Source organism: Phyllobates terribilis, unplaced genomic scaffold (genome assembly GCF_046119375.1).
Source record: "Phyllobates terribilis strain yellow unplaced genomic scaffold, ASM4611937v1 Scaffold_2__4_contigs__length_985480577, whole genome shotgun sequence".
Taxonomy (NCBI): domain Eukaryota; kingdom Metazoa; phylum Chordata; class Amphibia; order Anura; family Dendrobatidae; genus Phyllobates; species Phyllobates terribilis.
In genome coordinates, this window is record NW_027362762.1 from 465,103,536 (window position 1) to 465,124,152 (window position 20,617).

Consider the following 20,617-nt stretch of genomic DNA (forward strand, 5'->3'; position numbering starts at 1 on the left):
CCAAAAGAACGGGGAATGTCACCCTAGCTTTCAGCACTTCATCATTCTTCATCATTGAAGAGCCTTTCAGGAGGGTAGTTGTGGATTTGGTTGGCCCGATGGCCACTCCCAGCTGCTCCTGGAAATGCTTCATACTGACGGTAGTAGACTATGCCACCTGGTCCATTTGGGCCAACAAGGTGGCCACTGCTTTACTGGAGATTTTCTCTCGAGTGGGTTTTCCCCAAGAAATGCTCACCGACCGGGGGACCTAGTTCATGTCGCAGCTGATGGAATCCCTCTGTGAGCAAGTACAGGTGAAACATTTGGTGACCAGCCCATACCACCCACAGACCAATGGCCTGTGCGAACGATTCAATGGCACCCTGAAGCAGATGCTTAAGATGTTGGTCACTCCCATGGGCGTGACTGGGAGCGGTACCTTCCACACCTGCTGTTTGCCTACTGGGAGGTTCCACGGGCCTCAACAGGGTTCTCCCCCTTTTAGCTCCTCTACGGCCGGTGTGCGCGGGGCCCCCTGGGACTGGTAAAGGAGGTCTGGGAAGGGGACTTAGCCACCCCTGGAGTGTCGGTCATTGAATGTTGTGCGCTTCCGTGACAAAATGCAGGCCTTGGCGCAGCTTGTGCACAACAATATGACGTGAGCCCAGGCTGATCAGAAGCGATGGTACGACCAGAATGCTTGTGAGAGGACCTACCAGGTGGGTCAAAAGGTGTGTGTACTAGTACCAGTACCCCAGGACAAGCTTCAGGTGGCCTGGGAAGGCCCGTACCTCGTGCACCAGCAGCTCAATGCCGTAACGTGCCTGATCACCCTGGACCACGCCCAGGGAAGGCATTCCACGTAAACACGATGAAGGCACATCATGAGCGGGAGGCCTGTGCCCTCCCCGTGTGCAACCTGCCAGAGGAGGGAGAGGCGGAGACCCTCCCGGACATGCTCGCCCAGGCTAGGGCGAGTGGGACCATCAAGGACGTGGAGATTTGGCACCAGCTGTTTTTGGACCAATGGTCCCAGCTGTGGGCAACCCTACACCCCTTCCGGGATGTGTTCAGCAACAAGCCCGGAAGGATAGAGTAGGCCGTCCATCATGTGGACACCGGGGATCACCCCCCAATCTGGCGTTCGGCATATCGGGTCTCCCTGGAGGTACAGCGGCACATGTGCCAAGAGATTGATGAGATGCTGAAGCTGGGGGTCATCCAACCCTCCAGCAGCGCTTGGGCGTTGCCTGTGGTCCTCGTCCTAAAGAAGGACAACCCGGTTCTGCATGGACTACAGGGGGCTCAATGCTGCCACGGTTACCGATGCGTACCCAATGCCGTGCATCGATGACCTGCTCGATCAGTTGGCCGGGGCCAAGTACCTGACCATCATGTATCTGATATTGGCAGATTCCCCTGACCCCCGAGGCACGGGAACGCTCTGCCTTTATCACCCCATTCGGACTGTAAGAGTCCACGGTGATGCCATTCGTCATGAAGAATGCCCCTGCCACTTTTCAACGGATGGTCAACACGCTGCTCAAGGGACTCGAAGTGTATGCGGCTATGTACCTGGATGACATTGCCATCTTCAGTCCCACCAGGGAGGATCACCAAGAGCATCTGGCGCAGGTGCTCGGGCGGATCCAACGGGCAGGCTTGACCATTAAGTGAGGTCAACTACCTGGGACACCGGGTAGGTGGGGGAGCTCTGAAGCTAGAGCCTGGAAAGGTGGATGCCATTGCATCCTGGCCCACCCCCAGGACCAAAAAACAGGTGATGTCCTTCCTGGGCATCGCCGAGTACTATAGGAGGTTCATCACTATAAGTAGCCTGGCGAAGCCCATGACGGACCTCACCAAGAAGAAGCTGCCCTCCTCAATCGATTGGACAAACGACTGTGAGACGGCCTTCCGGGCGCTGAAGACCGCCCTTTCCAGCTCCCCGGTACTACAGGCAGCTTGTGGCCGTTTGTAGTGCAGACCCAACGCCAGTGACTTTGGCCTCGGTGCTGTGCTCAGCCAGGTCGACACTACGGGCCATGAACACCCCGTTTTGTACCTGAGCCGGAAGCTCCTGCCGAGGGAGGAGGCCTATTCCACGATTGACAAGGAATGTCTGGCAATTGTGTGGGCACTGCAGCGTCTGCAGCCATACTTGTACGGACGGTATCCGGAACGAATGAGAGGTTGCTACGCTGGAGTCTCGAGCTCCAGCAGTACCACTTCACCATTCACCACAAAAGGGGCCGCGAACATGGCAATGCCGACTGCTTATCCCGACAAGGGGAAGTTGCGGATGGGCGGTGGTGTTGCCCCCTACCGCCCTCTAAAGGGGGGAGACGTGAAGAATATTCAAGATAATCGTATGTCAATCACTGTGCACTGTTTGGCGGTGATTATAGAGAACTCTAATGTACAGTGTAATTCGACACTTCAGCTTGCAAGGGAGGGGGCCGAGAGGCAGGGAGAGATGGACCTCACAGCAGCTGTGAGTGGCACATGATGACCCCCTCCCCCAGGCCATGCAGTCTTTTGTGTAAAATACTATAATTCAACACCGAGGTATGGGAATACGATACATCCCAGTGATAAACCAACTAGATTTTTGGAAACCCAAAAGAACGGGGAATGTCACCCTAGTTTTCAGCACAGTCCAGCGTGTAGGGAAAGGGAGATACCCGACACAGCCTTGCGGGGGCCCCTAGGATCCCTGTGCTTGGTATCCACGCATAGCAGGGGCCCAGCTGGGTCCGATGACACCAGAACCGGCCCTCTAGGACCGTACATTAAGGAGGTATAGCCCATTGTAGTTTTTGGGAGTTTAGACCAGGGGTGGAGACTTGGACTCAACCAGGGGGCAGTAGTGGGAGTGATCCAGTGAGTTTAAAGGTCCCTGCAGCTAGAGCCCAGTGACTTTTTTCTTGGGGAGGCCTTGACGTTACATCGTGTGGAAGGAGTCCGTCAACCAAGAGAGGGCCCACAAGCCTCCCATGTGATAGCCCTTCCCCGAAAGCCAGGACGTCCGTCTGACCGGTAACTGACTCGTAATAACTGCTTTATATCTTTTGTACCCTTACTATTGAGTTTGTAACTGTAACCATTGTGTATGTATAACCCTTATGTATATAGTGCAACGTCTAGTGTGCCCTTACGGGATTAAATATATAATTTAACCCTGGGCTGTTCTTTTATCTCGATCCACGAACTCTCACGTCCATTGTTGGGTCCATGAACATGCTACCTGGCTGGTTTCTAGGCCGATATAAGTTTGTTATATCTAATAGAAACTGGTGGCAGCTCTCCCAGGCCGACCAGGCTTTGCTTCACTGGAGCTAGTGAAGGAGCCTCTCAGCCTGTCAGGGGTGTGAGCGAGTGTGGTGCCATGTCAGTGACTGAGTGGGCCACCTCTTCTCACTCCCTGGTGCCTTTCTGTACCCTTGTGTGGACAGGGGGTGTCTGTGTAGAACTGTACCAATCTGATCTTACACGTTCTCGAGGGGGTGCGGAACGTCACATTAGTGCAAAGGGCAGATCCGTATCACGTGCTCCGTCTGACGTAATTGTGACGTCGAACAGGTGGCAGGGTGTGCATTCGTCACAAGGGGTGGCAGCGGTGGGATTCTACGGGGTCCCTCAGTGGCATTTCTTCACATTGGTGGCAGCGGTGGGATTCTGCGGGGTCTGTCTGTTGCCATTTCTTCACAATAATGAATGCAGACAAATGAAAATAAAATGACCCATAAAGATAATAGATGGATCGGTTAAACAAATTATAGCATGTGACAAAGTAGTACAGCCTCTTTATTGATCTGTAAGGTTTTTATTTTCGAGTTCTCAAACTCATGGCATCATTGTGTTGCTTATATTCTTTTCTTTGGGCAGGGTGCAGAGGGACAACACGGTTCTCAAGGACCAAGTGGTCCAACTGGTCCTCCAGGGCCTCCTGGAATGCAGGTAAATTCAGATTCCTTTTTAGAAAATTTAAAGGGCTATCTTGTGGCAATTGCTCAGCTGTATTTGGAACTCTTATCACTAAATGGAGAGAGATGCGCATGTCCGGCCAGCTTTCTTGTGACTGCAGTTAGAGCACCAGTCAGAATGGCGGCTCATGGGGACCAACATTTGAATATAGGTGATAATCCCAGAAATGGGGTCCTCATTCATTAGATATTAATGACATATGGCTGTCATGGGGCTTCCACTTTAACATGTGATATACTAGAATAGTATTATTCTAATTCTGTAATAATTTATTTAGGGACTTCCTGGAATTGAAGGTCTAGATGGAAAAGATGGGAAACCTGGTGCAACGGTATGTACTAGAGTCATATGTTTGTAAATAGAATTGTACCACTCATACTTTTGAATGAGACACAATGTCTTGGTTTGCAACGTGGTGTTTTTTTCCAACATTTCCTCATCCCTAAAGTTCAACATAACTGATGTGTGGACAATTGTTAAATTGACAGTTGTCAGCTCTAATATATCCAGTAGAAAAGCTATTTGACTTGCATGTTACATGTATGAATGTATTTAACACCCATGTACTTAGGTATGTATGTTACCTGCATACATCTTTTTATTTGAAGATAGGGAAAGCCTGACATTTTTCATCTTTTTTTTCTTATAATTTATATTATTTAATTTTAGTGAAAACTTTTTGAGACGGCGACCAAACATTGAAAAGTGGTCTTCTATGGAGGTAGTCTTCTCAAAGAGGATAGCCAATATGCATAATATTTGTCAGGTCTGGATAAGGAGATGGTTTTCTCAAAGGGTGGTCTTTTGTAGAGCTACCACTGTAATTGCTACCAGCAAATCTTAGAAACATAGATTTTGAAATGTTTCCTGCATATGTTCACTCGAATACAGTGGACGAAGTAACTTTATTCTTTTTTCATTGCCCTGCAACATTATAAACTACAGTGTCTGAGGTGCTGTATTACAAAATTGTAAAGATACGCCATCTTTTAATTGATTTGTTAGCATACTCTGACCTGAAGTTATTGATAACTACAATTTGTTTCTTGTCTTCTATTCACAGGGAGTACCAGGTCCTCCAGGTTCTCCTGGAATTAAGGGTCTTCCGGTGAGTTAAAGCATTGGTATTCAACAAACATTGCTATGGTGACTTTATTTACTTATCTGTACAGCTATTTTCACATAAACTTTGTGTCTCGTAAATCCAAGGCAAATGTGCAAGTGTCCTCATCAAAAATTTGAGGCAGAAATTTAGATTTCAGCTATGGATTGGCAGTTTGTGCTGCCGTAAGGCCACAAATAGATCAGCCAGAAGAAGTAGCCTGCAGTTAGCTAACTTGATTTCTACTCGGAAACTACTTAATATCTGATAGGCCGCTTTTTTGAGGGGTACTTAAATTTCATATCTGGAGGCAGAAAAATTCCTTGGCCTTATAAATGGCAATTACATTTTCCCATTAAAACAACAGAAGACTTTGAGTGGGCAGATTTTACACATATTTTGTCTTGGAAAACACACCTAAATCCTTGTTAACATCTGCCATTTGAGCATATCCATAGTGATTGTGCTTTATAATTTAGTTCTAAATATAATTTTATAATTAATCATTTTGTGCAGTTTTAGACATAATTTTTGAGAATTCCAACACAACTAAAGTGCAATATGTAAGTTTAGTTGGAAATATTACGGTGTCATTTTGAAGTTTATTTTACTATTGGATTGGGGTGTTTGTAAAGGATTCTGCATTAAAGATGAGATATTTGACAAAATGAGCTCATAATATTTTTATTCTAGGGATTCAAAGGAAAAACAGGTCACATGGGCCTGCCAGGAGCAAAGGTACAATAATTTACCACTATTGACCAACTTTCTCACTTCCGATCTAGAAACACAATAATTGTATAATAAATTCTCAATTCTTAATCTTTGTCTCAGGGAGATTGTGGGCCTGCCGGACCTCAAGGAAGTCCAGGAAGGCCAGGAGCAGAGGCAAGCTCACAACTTTATTTTTCTACAACTGTAGATGATCTATTCTTGTGACAAAGGCTATAAATAACATTTCTATTTAGGGTGATCCTGGTCCAATGGGTCCACAAGGACGTCCAGGTCCTCCAGGTCATCTAGTAAGTAAACAAGTATCATTTGTAAGGTGATACACACACTTCTGAGGTCCACATTACACAGTATTTGTAACCTTATTTTTAGGGAAGTGCAGGAAGCCCAGGGCAACCAGGCAGCCCAGGACCTCCAGGGCTGGTAAGGTCTTAAACAGTGTTATCATTAGAAATTGTAAAAAAAAATATGAAAATAATTCATCAATATTTTATTTACTTTTCACATTCTAGGGATTGAAAGGAGAACGAGGATCCTCTGGTGAAAGAGGTTTGATGGGTCTTCCTGGGGAACCAGGAGCCCCAGGACATCCTGGCTCTGTTGTAAGTATCTCAATGATTACAAAGACCATCCATCAATTTGTGAGCAATGTCAGTAGTGACTCTGCAATCAGAAATCTGATTTGTAAAAATTTAAAGTGGTTGTTCTGGATTAACATTTTATTGAGTTATCCTATCCATGCTATAGGTCATCAATATGAGATTGGTGGGGTTCCCACACCCATCATTCTCACCCATCAGCTGACATCTGGTACGAACACCACAGCTCTGTACATTGTTTAGGGGCTGCTGCCGAGTACTGAAGTTTATCTCCTTTAGAGAAGAGTGCTAGTAAACTCACTGTCAATGTAACAGTAATCATAATCACCTTCACAATAAATAAAGGTTTATAAACCTATAGAAATAAAATAAAACAATGATGTTGGATTTGCTGGGACTTTTTTTCATTTCCTCACCCAAAAATGATTAGTCATGGTCATTAAGGCTTGAGCATGGCTGCCCATTCAGAGTATAAACAAAATAAAGGGAATGTTAAGTAGATATAAAGTCTTTTGTTGTTTCCATTAGGGAGAAACTGGAGCAGATGGAGCACCAGGGAAAGAGGTATGTGATATTTAAAAAGTTTTGTCAATGTATTTGCAGGTAATGAGGTAATAATTATATGTACATGTATCAACATGGATACAATAACCAAGTGTGTCTACACTTTATAATGGAAAGTTATCGTATTGACCCATAATCACACAATTCCCATATCCATCCTCTTGTTCTGTAGTGGTCTTAGTGGTCAGACCCCTATTAAAGGGATTGCCAGTCCAAACCGATAAGTCTGCAGTCACTCTGTGTGACTGCAGACTTATGAATCCGCCGGTGTCTGAGCTGGGACCAGAGAGTATGTATGCGTTATACATACTCCCAGCCAGGGCCCGTCCAGTGGGTGTGGCCTTTGCTCCATACACTTGTATTGTGCGAGGTCGCGCCCCAACTAGAGACTCGGCTGTCCAGTGGGTGTGGCCGACTAAAGGGCGCGCCCTCGCTCCATACAAGTGTATGGATTGAGGCCGCCCCCACAGGATGGGTTCTGACCAGGAATATGTATTACACATACATACCCTCCGGTCTTGGGTCAGAAACCGGCAAATCCCCGCAGCGCACAGTGCGTGCTCTGGGGGAATTCATAAGTCTGCAGTCACACAGAGTCACTGCAGACTTATCAATTTGGACTGGACAACCCCTTTAAGCAGACACTTATCACCTATCTTTCTTCCCTCCACATTCTAATTTCTGATCTGAAAACGCCTACAGAACAATAGTCTAATTAGATAAACAAAATCTGCATGTACAACCCCAATTCCAAAAAAGTTGGGACACTGTGTAAAATGAAAAGAAAATAAGAATGCAAACATTTGGAAATCTCATATAGCCATATTTTATTCACAAGAGAACATAGATCACATATCAGGAGGTAAAACACATTTTTTCATTTCATTTGAAAAAAAAATAACTCATTTAGAAATTGATGGCAGCAACTCATCTTAAAAAAGTTGGGACAAGGCCATGTCTACCATCGTGCAGCATCCCCTCTTCTTTTTACAACAGTCTGTAAACATCTGGGAAGTGAGGAGACCAATTGCTGGAGTATTGGAAGAGTAATGTTGTTCCATTCTTGTCTGAGGATTCTAGCTTCTCAACTGCACAGGTTCTTTTTTGCTAGAATTCTTCTGTTTCATAATGCTTCAAATGTTTTCTATTGCACAAAGGTCTGGACCAAAAGTGGCCAGTTCATCACCCGAACTCTCCTTCTGCCAAGCCGTGCTGTTGTGATGGATTCAGTATGTGGTTTAGCATTGTTTTGTTGAAATATGCAAGGCCTTTTCTGAAAAAGATGTTGTCTGGACGGGAGAATATGTTGTTGTAAAATCTCTATATAATGTTAAGAACTGATAGTATCTTTCAAGATGTGTAAGCTGCTCATGCCATAGGCACTAATGAAACCCTTCTCCATCAGAGATGCAGGGTTTTGAACTATGTGCTGCTAACAAGCTAGATGATCCCTCTACTCCTGAATCTGCAGGACACAACTTTTGAGTTTTCCATAATGAATTTAAAATTTTGATTCATCTCACCACAGAAAAGTTTTCTATTTTGCCTCAGCCCATTTTAAATGAGCTTTTGCCCAGAGAAGTCAGCAGTGTTTCTGGATTGTGTTGATATGTGGCTTCTTCTTTGCATGGTAAAGCTTTAACTTACATTTGTGGATGCAAATCATGCCTGGTTTTAATGTATAGTCATCTGATGGCCCAGACATCACAAGCAATCAATATTGACAGTCAGCCTTTTCCATTGTGCACATGGATTTCTCCTGAATCTCTGAATCTTTTGATGATATTATGTGCTGTAGATGATGGGATATTCAAACTCCTTGCAATTTTATGTTGAGGAACAGTTTTCTGAAATTGCTCCACAATTTTTAGACACAGTTGTTCACTAATTGGTGAACCTCTGTTCATCTTTGCTTCTTAGAGACTCTGCCTAACATGCTCTTTTTATACCGTCATGTGACTTAGTTGAAAAATTGACCCTCCGAATGTTTTTCATTAAATCACTTCCTTTTCTAGCCTTGTTTTAACCCGGTCTCCAACATTTCTAAGATGTGCTTCTGCCATCAATTTCTAAATTAGTTAATTTTTTCAAATGAAATTAAAAATGTCTAACTTTCACCTTCTGATATCTGTTGAATGTACTGTTGTGAATAAAATATGGCTATAAGAGATTTCCAAATCATTACATTCTTGTTTTTCTTTACAGTGTCCCAACTTTTTTGAAACTGAGCTTGTACTTTCATGCTGTTGAATGTCAATTGTCATCTTGATTTTTCAGCAAATTTCACCAATTCAGAAAAAAATATATGAAATTTCAGGCAAAAAGCAATAGATTTGGTATATTTTAATGTCTGAATGGGTGTTTCTACTTCCAATTTACTTGTAGCTTGCTGTACGTTTGCTATGCAGAAAATCAGTGACATTTGAATGAGTCCTCCAAATTCAAAGAGACATGCAAAATAATTTTTTTTCTTTATTATTATGTTCTTGCCTTTGTTCTCTTGCCACGTTATTACTCTTTAATTGGAAAAGGTGCGTATTAAAGGAAGATTGTATGTAAAGCTTTTAATCTATGCAAACAAATGGCTGGTTTATTTGCAGAACAAATTGCTGTACACAGTAACAATATTGGCACATAAATTGTTACAACTTTTAGATACACAGTTCCTGAATCAGCTGAGAATAAAAAAAAAAAATCAATGCTGACAAAAAGTACAACAAAAGCAGCATGAATACAAGCTTTAGGCTAGGCTCACACGCTAAAGTTTATATGAAATGTTTGCCTCTTACATTTTTTTGTTTTTTTATTGATTTTTTTTCACTAAACACGCAACATCTCACAGAAACTTGCAGATTACTGATCTCTTTGATCCTAAACTTTTAAAATATTTACCAATTCTCCAATATTTTCACTTTACCTCTGAATACCAAGACACAACATAATCACATTCTAATATAAAAAAGTTGTATAGTAGATAATGTTCTGTTGTATTGTTCATCTAATTCTAAGGATAGGTCATTAATATCACAAGGCCGAACACCTCTTTACATGTTTTATAGTATATGTAAATATACTTCCTGTAGATATAGCACCTTCCAAATTACTGAAACAAATAGAAATGCTATATGTCCTTAAAAACGTATTTGTTATTTCTTTCTATACTTTTGGCCTCTGGTTCCTTTGTTCAACTCTGTGCATTTCCACAGTAAACTGGGTGGTAGCCCTGATCAGCATCCCCTGTCTTAGGATGTGCTAACCAATAATTGTAATGTTACAAGGGTTTTTCTTTCCTGGATATGCTTCCAGCGCACTCGTTTCTAGCTGTGACAGCCAAGCGCTGCTTACTAAATGCAGGGTAGAGAGCAGAGCGAGCAAGCAGAGAAGCACAACAGACTTTTCAGTCCATGATCACCCTATAAGCTGAGGGTATGTAGACAAGGCATCTTTCATACGCCAATGTACCTGCATCATTTCTTAATTAGAAGATGCTTCAGGAAAATGCCAGCGGTGTTTTTCCAGAACTGTGTTTTCTGTTTTCTCTTTGGGCATCTTTTGCGGCGACTCTACTGTTGGCACTTTTTTTCCATCATTCCATATATAATATAATGGTGTCTCCCAAGTGGAAGGCGCCAGAAAAATAGACCGGTCAGTTCTTTTAGATGCCTCACAGCTTTTGATACTACTATGCATATGTTCATCCATTTTGTAATTTTAGCGCTTTTTCATATGGAATCAGCATGAAAAAGACATTATGTGCATATACTCTAAAGGTGAGGAAATACTGTTTGCCTGCACAGGTAGACACAGCCATCATTCTCCAAATGAAGAAAATAATGTAGAACATCCCCAGTAGCAAATATGCTAAACATAGAATGAGGATGCCATATTTATGGGGGTGATAAGTGAAGAATGATACAACTTTGAAAGAACAAGTATACTTGTGACTTATGATCTTATGTTTAGAACAGACTGAGCCACCAATGTGATCCTACGGATACTACTTCAATACCTTTATAAATTAAAAGTTACACAACTTTATAATACATTTTAGTTTTCAACTTTTCACCATTTTCTAGATATTGTTTGGTCTTCATGACACCATGCCTAAGTTATACTTGGGAAGTACTTCCCACCAGCTGCATAAGGCACAGTATATCAACGTTTTAATTTGATGACTGTTTTAGACTTACATAAATCATATTGTTTCTTCACAGGGTTCCTCTGGAAAGCCTGGAATTCCGGGAACTCCAGGAGAAAAGGTCAGAAGACAATCTAAATGTATTATGTCTGCCTTTTCATTTGGACATGTTTCAATTCTTCATCCCTTACATTCTTATTTTAGGGTGAACCTGGAGCACCAGGTCCTGCAGGATCTCAAGGGGAGAGAGGAAGGCCTGGACCACCTGGAGATGGTTATGGAAAGAGTTCATCTGTAGGTGTTGTTGGGCCTAGAGGACCTGCTGGAGAGAGAGGATCCAGTGGCCCTCCTGGACAACCTGGTCCTCCAGGAATACCCGGATCACCTGGAATAATGGTAAGCAATAATTTGTTAAACCCCAGAACCCTCACTAATCAGCACTCCGTCAATAAAAATTTTTTGTTTAGGGCAATGTACGGTACAGCTGCTTAACTCACATTCAAAATTGACACAGCTGCATGCACAACAGTGGCACATTAACAGTTTATTATTAAGCTAGGTCATCTATTATAAACCTGCAAAAAATATTTACTACACATACAGTAACTCTATGGCCGGAGATCAGAGTTATATTTCTTATATGAATCCTACTGAATGTACCTGTTCATTGAAACATTTTTTAATGCATTACTTCTTATTTCCTACAATGTAAAGTGAACTTTTCTATTAACAGGCAGATCCTATCAATTATGATGAAATTAAACGAATGATTCGACAAGAGATGATCAGACTCTTTGATGGTATGGTCTGTTATGCATGAATTTTGATATAAAGTCAAATCCTTTGGAAATTATTGATAAGGATTAAAAGCCAAACTCTCCCTTTTCATGGAAATTCTACTTGTTTTACTAGAACGGATGGCTTATTACACCTCACGAATGCAATTGCCAGTAGAGATGGCTGCCATGCCGGGAAGACCAGGTCCTCCTGGAAAAGATGGATCACCAGGTCGCCAAGGTACACCAGGCTTACCAGGATCTCCAGGTCAGATTGGACGTGAGGGAAGACCAGGAGTCCCTGGAATGAGAGGTATATAAATTCCGTATATAGGAATATAAATATATTAATTTGGTATGAATCTAAAATATACATATTTACAGTCAAATACCTGAATATTATTCTTGCTTATTATGTATCTTTGGAGATTTGCTGAATGTCTACATTTTTTTTAAGATAAGATTGCTAAGAAAACTTTTAGGTTGGTAGTACACAATTCTTTTCTAATTTTCTAGGTGAAACAGGACCAAAGGGAGATAAGGGCACAAATGGTATTGGCATCATGGGCGATGTGGGTCCACCTGGAGCACCAGGTATTGTTTACTTTTATTTTGCCATGCATAAAAAGTTTATATTTATGGACAAACTGTATCCATGCTATTCAGCTATAAAGCAAACTGCAGTAACTGATGTGCTCCTGTGTATAGTGCATTCACTGCAGTCTATCAGGGTGTGGGTAGGCAGGTAAAAGTGTCACAGGTGTGTCAGAAGTGATAGACAGTCGCCCTGCAGTTGGTTGCAGGAGATCTCTACGTTTGGCATTACAAACATCTTCTTAGAGGCTGTCTCTAGGACCGGCTACCTTCCTCTGGTTAATTAACACCCTGGCCTGGGTATATAAATACCTGCTGTGTTCCAGAGGGAGGTGTCGGCGATATTCATTACTCCTTGTGAAGGCTTTAGCAAAAGCATTACTTCTTCCTCTCTGGAGCTTAAGGACGTGTGTGCACTTGTCTGGAGTCATCTAAAGCTAAGCAATTTCTCCTTGTTTGTCCTCCCTTGCTGTCTTCAGTGTTCAGTGGGGATCGACTAGTGCTCATCTTCTCCCTTCCCTAGCTTTAGCCATACGCCAGGGAAAGACAGGGTGAGGCACGCGTGCGGCGATTAGTCAAGAGCCAAGAGACAGGGTGACACTAGACCAGCCTAGAAGGTCTCCACTCCCCCCCTTTCCCTAGAGTCTGGGCTCCATTTCCCTCTTACCTTTGTGTTGCATTAAGTCTTTCCCACACCTCTTGTGACAAAAAGAAGTGGAGTCCATTATATATTGTCAGGGAGTCTAGTCACCAAATGACATAACTTTGGCTTTGTTGGCTACTAGAAGTGTGGACCTGTAGAGACGATATGCTGCCCCTACATAGGTTCTGATAGATTCACTCTACATGGGAGAGTAGCACAGAGAATGCCACTGTAGAAAAGCAGACTTGTATATCATCTACTCTACACAGGGCTAAAATGTTTAAAAGGTAAAAAGGCACCAGGAAAGCCTTAAAAGAAAACATCTCCATGGTCTGATAGCACCAAGTCTGAACTTTTGATATTGCTTTCCTGCATCCCCAAAGCTTGTTTTTATGGAAGGGAAGGTTTGTTTTTATTAGTGGTTAACATATGGGACTCAGATATCAAAATTGTCTTACAGTAAAATTGCATTTGTTGCCCATTGCAACAAATGACAAATCAACTTTAAATTTTTAAAATTCTGTACAAAAAAATATAAGCTGGACTCAAATAAGTTGCTATAGGCAACAAGGACAGTATTACTATATAGATAGTATTCATAAATGAAGCCCATATTTTTAAAGAGTAACCATCGTTTTTACTCTGATTTCATTATAAATAGTACATCTGGGTATAAGAAACTTTGTAACATATCTTATCAGAGATATCTGCTTCTTTTTCCTCCTGGATTGCTCAATTCTCAGGTAAAATCTATATTCAGTGAAGACAAATTTTTACACTACTGATATAAGAGATGACGGTTGCTCCTGATGAGATTCCATATAGAGGGGAGGGGAAAGGAGGGAGGAACTAGATGCAGAGCTACTTCTCCCCCCCTCTCTGTTACATAGAATAACAAAGATAACAGTACAAAAACTACACCATCCCCTCAATAAAGTATTATACTGATGGCAACATGCCGCAAGTCACGGAAAACTTGTAAAGGGAAAACCAGATGCACATTACAGGAAAACTGTGATTTTTCAACTAGATAAATTGTCCAAACACACAGCAAAACTGCTTCAAAATTGATTGAAAGTTCAGTAATGCTAAAATCCAAAATGGAGTCCAGTTCTCAATCCTAAAAAAAATATTGTGACTGGACTAGAATATACTTCATCACTTTTAGTTCCCATGCATCTTCACATAGTATAAAAATACATTTTAATTACATTTAAAGTAATGTATTCATCTGTTTCCTTTATAAATTGGAAGTGAATGTGCACTACATATTTCCTGTAAAGGCATCTATACACCTGTTTATAGATTTCTAAAATAAATACATTTTGGGAAGAAAAATATAAATTATGTTTCAAGATTATATTTTCAGTTGTATCCTTTTATGATTCTCTTTTCCTTACAAATTTAGGACCACAAGGTCCACCTGGTTATGGCAAATTGGGTCCAACAGGACCAATGGGACAACAAGGCATTCCTGGCATTCCAGGACCACAGGGGCCAAAAGGAAATACAGGAAAAGATGGGAGATGCAATCCATCAGACTGTTACAGCATGATGTCAGTGCAAGAATACCAACCAAAGAACATGAAAGGTCCAGGACGATAAGATACCAATATCCTCAGACCCACAATAATTGTCTACTGGATCAAGTTCAAAGAGCTGTGTTCTTTCCTTACCAGAGTGACCATCAGCACTTTTTTTGATACATTTATTTCTATATATTGTTCCGTATCAAGATGATCTGGAAAAAAGGGAGAAAATATGTTCATGCACCTTGTATAGGTTTTTCTTATTTTTTTTTATTTTGGTTATTATGTTCTGCTTCCTTTTATTCTTTGTTTTGTTCTTTTCTGTTGTTTCCTTATGTTGTCTCAAAAATACATCATCAAGCTGTTCGATTCTTGATAGAAATCAATACACTTCATTGCCTAAAAAAGGTGCTTTACAACTGAAGTGTAATGTTCCCCACCTATGTTTTACATACTGCTACATATGCAGAATTTTAAACTAAGGGAGAACCATTACTGTTCTTTACTCATGCAGTTTTATCTTACATGTTCTGCTCACTACTTTGCCTATGTGAACCCTTCTAATCTCCCAGTTTTTGACACGAGAAGCAAAATAAGAACTGTATGATGATCACTTAATAGATCTTGTAGGGAAATTCCACCCAAAACTGAGAGTTTATTTTACTGTGAAACTTGAGTCATGTTTCACCTTTAACCATTTTACTTTTTATGGCAAACTTACTGGGACGCCCATGCTTTATTCTTTGGGGACTTTTAATCAAAATGTATCCTGGCTAAGGATTAAGAAAAATGCATTATAATTGTGTGAACCCAGAAGATATTGTAATTTTATTTGATTGGGTAGATTTTAGCAGCATCATTCCCACTCTTTTGCTGTGGGTATTCAGTTCCCCTTTTAAATGCAGTTACTATTACATTAAAATTATATTTTGTTTAGATCTTCAACAACATTACCCCATTATATAGGGTATACTAGGTCAGTTTTTTTTTATATAAATATGTGCCTTCATATATGTTTAGGTGTATAGATCACTTTCCATTCCATTACCAGTGATGCAGGACTTTTAGTTGCATTTTGCTCTTGTCGTGTTTGCCTTACAATTGTTACCTCAAATGACAAAAATAAGTAGGCTCTATTAGATCATTTAATCATATGACAATGAGTAGACCCCAAAATAAATTCTGGTATAATGTTGTGTCCAAACATGCTTTTAAATTCTGTAAAAACACAGAGATAAGTGCAATATTCATCATACTAACAAATTGTGTGCATACAAAGGATTAAAAAAAACTAAGAGTTAGTCTTGAGCTGGTCATAAAACTAAAAGATCTTCCCTAAATTCCAAGACATGTAGGGTGGGGAAATATCAATGCCTCCATAACACATATTTGGTCAAAGTTACCAAAAATGCCTTGATATACAGTATAATCTAGCACAAAGCAGATCAGAGAAGCAGCACAGTCATGTATGCAGAAGACATGGCTGAGAATCAAGTGCAATAAGTAACTATCTATGGCTGCTGATACTATTATTGGTGCAACAGGGCATCTGGAAATACAATATGCAAAAAAAATGATAGCAGGATCTACCGAGAAGAATGTATAATGCCAGCATAAAAACTAAGAAGTTATAGTTGTGGATAATGAGTTAGTTGTGGGGTATCTCAAAGTACTAGGTAAACTTTTTATGCACTCTGAATTACCTAAGTATTTCTTATTATTGTCACAATACATAGGAATCAGTCTTAGAGATAAGAGTTTTATTAGCTAAATCCAGTATTAATTTTGTAGAAGCACATTTGAAATAAGCTCATAATTTGGTCTGAAAATGATCTACTCATAAAATGTACTGTATCAATACTATTACTGTTGCATATTTTGTTCTGTATATATGCAGGAAAGCATGAACATATACTATGTCTCGTCAATTATTAAGTCATTTTATTTTTTGTTCACCTCTTATAGCCCTTTTGGAAAAGGGTTCCTTCTCTGGAAAGATAGCTACTTCCTTCCGCCAGCCTTTATGTTACTTTTCTTCAAGTCCATACATCATGGGTGGCAACAAATTCCCTAAAAGTTCTATAATTGTGACATCCTGCTCCGAATCCATGTCATTGTTAAAGAGGTATTTGTGTATCAGCAATGTTCTACAGATGCGTTGTTGTGCAGAGAACTGTCATGTAGATACTTGTTCCATTACAAAAATCAAATATAATTTATACTATTCTGAAACGTGGCCTCTATTGTGGTTTATGACAGATTTCTAGTTGTGTTAATAATTATTTAAAGCACCACTCCAGCGGGTTTTTTTTTTATTGCACCGCTGGAGTGTGGTGCTTTAAATGTAAGTCCCCTGCCCCCTGTCTGATCCTCACCTTCCGGCGTTTTCATCTGTTTTACCTCTGCTCTGGTTCATCACCGGCAAAAAGTGATCTACCTGCATCTCCAGTGTTTCATGGAGTTGTGCGGTGGTCAATTTTCAATACATCTGTATGAATGCCTCATTCTGGCCATGTTCTTGCTCTCATAGACTTGTATTGAGAGCTTGTGATGTAGCTTATGACTTACAGTCAGTAAGAAGCAGCACTCACAAGATGCCGAAAAACATTGAAGGCGCTGAAAAAAACAAAAATGTTGGAGTGGTGCTTTAAAGGTTCGGCAGTAATTTTGGACATTGTAGTTGACACAGACTGGACTGGTCAATGTGTTTCCAGTACTACCAAACAAAATACATTACATTATAGTCTCATGTATATGTGGTTACAGAAGCTGAAAAATTAATATTATTATTCCCTACCCTACTAAATGCCTTACAATGCAGACTAATATCCCTCTCCCTTCCATTTGATTCTTACATGAGTCCATCCAGGAAGCTGAGATTCTGTGTGCTGTTGCTTCACTAAATGACTTAGTTATGGACATACAGAGTGAAAATAAATCAAATTTTTCCCTCTTCACTGCACAATTTTCTCTCCATAGCACAGGCAAGTACATAAACTAGTCTTAAAGGGAATCTGTTAGTAGGATTAACCCTCCTAAACTGTTTATATGGGCATGCAGGTCATAGGAAGCTGAATAAAGTGATACTTGATATCTGTGATCCGATGTCTTATTTCAGAGAAATACACATTTTTCTTATATGTAAGAGAACTGTTAAGATCTATGGGCAAAACATAGATCTCCCTGAGAATCTACCGCATTATTTTAAATGAAAGGGGACATTACCAGTGTGAGATATGTAGATCAGGAGAACAGACTGATAGTCATTACATGTCTCACACTGGTAAAGTCCCTTTTATTTAAAATAAGCTCTAAAGGCAGATTCTCAGGGAGATCTATGTCCTACCCATAGACCTTAACAGCTTATTCACATATAAGAAAAATGTGGACATCTCTGGAATAAAACTTGGATAACAGATATCAAGGTAACATTTTATTCAGCTTTCTATGAAGTGCATGTCGATATAGATGGCTTTGCAGGGTTGATCCTATTAATCGCATCCCTTCACCCCCGAACCTGTTTTCAACTTCCTGACCAGGCCAAATCTTACAATTCTGACCGGTGTCACTCTATGTGGTAAGAACTCTGGAACGTTTCAACGTATCACAGTGATTCTGACAATGTTTTTTCACAACACTTTCTACTTCATGTTAGTGGTAAATTTAGGCCAATATTTTTTGCGTTTATTTGTTAAAAAATTTTTAGGGATCACATCACATTTGAAGTGACTTTGAGGGGCTATATGACAGAAAATACCCAAAAGTGACAATATTTTAAAAACTACACCCCTCAAAGTGCTCAAAACCACATTCAAGAAGTTTATTAACCCTTCAGGTGATTAACAGGAGTTAAAGCAATGTGGAAGGAAAAAATGAAAATTTCCATTTTGGAAACTGTACCCATAAAGGAATTTATCTATATGTGTGGTGAGCACCTTGAACCCACAGGTGCTTCACAGAATTTTGTAACGTTGAGCCGTGAAAATGAAAAGATATATTTTTTCCGCAAAACTGTTGGTTTTGCCACAAATTTTTCATTTGCACAAGGGCAAATAAAGAAAATGGACCATACAATGTGTTGCACAATTTCTTCTGAGTACATTAATACCCCATATGTGATGGAAAACTACTGTTTGGGCATGCAGCAGGGCTCAGATGGGAAGGAGCACCATTTGACTTTTGTAGTGCAAAATTGGATGAAATAGATAGCAGATGCCATGTCGCATTTGCAAAGCCCTTGATGTGCCTAAACAGTGGAATCCCCCACAAGTGATCTCATTTTGGAAACTACACCTCTCAAGGAACTTATCTAGAGGTGTGGTGAGAACCTTGGTCCCACAGGTACGTCACAGACTTTTATAACGTTGAGCCGTGAAAATGAAAAAAATACATTTTTCCTGCAAAACTATTGCTTATGACCCAAATTTTTCATTTTCACAAGGGTAACAAGAGAAAATGGACCATACAATTTGTTGTTCAATTTCTCCTGAGTACATCAATACTCCATATACGGCGAAAAACTACTGTTTGGGCAGACGGCAGGGTTCAGAAGGGAAGGAGCATCAACTGAATTCTGGAGCTCAGTTTTGGCTGGAATATTGTAGATTGTGGATGCCATGTCACATTTGAAGAGCCCTTGACATGCCAAATCAGCAGAAGCCCCCACAAGTGATCCCATTTTAGAAACTACACCTCTTGAGGAATTCATCTAGGAGTGTAGTGATCATTTTTAAACTTTGGGCGATTCACAGAATTGTATAACTTTAGGCTCAGAAAATGGAAAATTAAAAATGTTTGCACGAAAATGTTGCTTTGGCCCGCAGTTTTTAATTTTCAAAAGGGCTAGGAGAAAATGAATGGTACAATTTGTTACAAAATTACTCCTGGGTAAGTCAATACCCCATATGTGGTCGAAAACTACTTTTGAGGCACAGTGTAAAGTTCAGAAAAGGAGAAGCACCATATTGGAGTTCAGATTTTTCTGGAATGGTTTGAGGGTGCTATGTCACGTTGGCAGAGTCCCTGTGGTGAGAAAACAGCAGAACCCCCCATAAGTGACCCCATTTTACAAACTACACCCCCCAATAAGTTCATCGAGAGGTGCAGTAAGCATGTTGACACCACATCAGCCTTACAGAATTTTATACAATTGGGCGGTGATGAAAGAATAATTACATTTTTACCACTAAAATGTTTTAGCGTCAAGTTTTTAATTTTTATAAGGGCTAATAGGAAAAAATGACCTCTCAGTTTGTTGTGCAATTTCTCCTGAGTGTGCCAATACCCTACATTTTCAGGCACAGTGGAAAGTTCAAAGTGAAGGAGCGCCATATTGTAGTGCAGATTTTGTTGTTATGGTTTGCGGGTGCCATGACCCACTGGCACCCTTGAGGTGCCAGAACAGCAGAACCGCCCCCCATAAGTGAAACCATTTTACACACTACATCAATTAATTCATCTAAGGGTACATTGATCATATTGACAGCACGAGTATGTCACAGAATTTTATACTATTGGGCAGTAAAGAAAAAATAATTACATTTTTACCACAAAAATGTAGTTTTAGCCCCAAATTTTACATTTTTACATTTTCTCACTGGGAAATGGGTAAAAATGGTGCCAAAATCTGTCACACAATTTATGCTGAAGGTGGCAATACCCAATATGTGGCTGTATAGTACTGTTTAGCGACACGGTGAGACTCGACTGAGAAGGAGAGCTATTTGACTGTTGGGGAACAAATTATCATAGAATAGTTTGAAGACCCCATATACAGAGCCCTAAGCGCCCCGGCGTGCTATGAGACCCGTGAGCGGTGCCAGCGCCCGCGACTCCCCCCCCTCCCCCCGCTTGCTCAGGGCCCCGGCAGCCAGCGGCACAATAATTACCCCTCCCCGTGTCAACGCAGCAGGTCCGGTCTCTTCCGCGGCTGCTGCACTGTGACATCTCAGGTCAGATGGCACGGTGACAT

At 40.9% G+C, this 20,617-nt stretch overlaps 1 protein-coding gene across 6 annotated transcripts in view; it reads left to right on the forward strand.

The window, feature by feature from the left end:
- Positions 1–16,878, forward strand: part of COL16A1 (collagen type XVI alpha 1 chain) — a 210,262-nt gene extending 193,384 nt beyond the window's left edge. For all 6 annotated transcript variants that reach the window (XM_073665715.1, XM_073665716.1, XM_073665719.1 and 3 more), the window contains 15 exons: positions 3,871–3,942; positions 4,247–4,300; positions 5,033–5,077; positions 5,765–5,809; positions 5,906–5,959; positions 6,040–6,093; positions 6,176–6,226; positions 6,316–6,405; positions 6,931–6,966; positions 11,181–11,225; positions 11,309–11,500; positions 11,838–11,904; positions 12,017–12,193; positions 12,397–12,474; positions 14,526–16,878. In XM_073665715.1, coding sequence (XP_073521816.1) covers positions 3,871–3,942; positions 4,247–4,300; positions 5,033–5,077; positions 5,765–5,809; positions 5,906–5,959; positions 6,040–6,093; positions 6,176–6,226; positions 6,316–6,405; positions 6,931–6,966; positions 11,181–11,225; positions 11,309–11,500; positions 11,838–11,904; positions 12,017–12,193; positions 12,397–12,474; positions 14,526–14,722 — 1,257 coding nt within the window. In that variant the 3' untranslated portion in view covers positions 14,723–16,878. The remainder of the gene's footprint in view (positions 1–3,870; positions 3,943–4,246; positions 4,301–5,032; positions 5,078–5,764; positions 5,810–5,905; positions 5,960–6,039; positions 6,094–6,175; positions 6,227–6,315; positions 6,406–6,930; positions 6,967–11,180; positions 11,226–11,308; positions 11,501–11,837; positions 11,905–12,016; positions 12,194–12,396; positions 12,475–14,525) is intronic.
- The last annotated feature ends 3,739 nt before the right edge of the window (positions 16,879–20,617 follow it).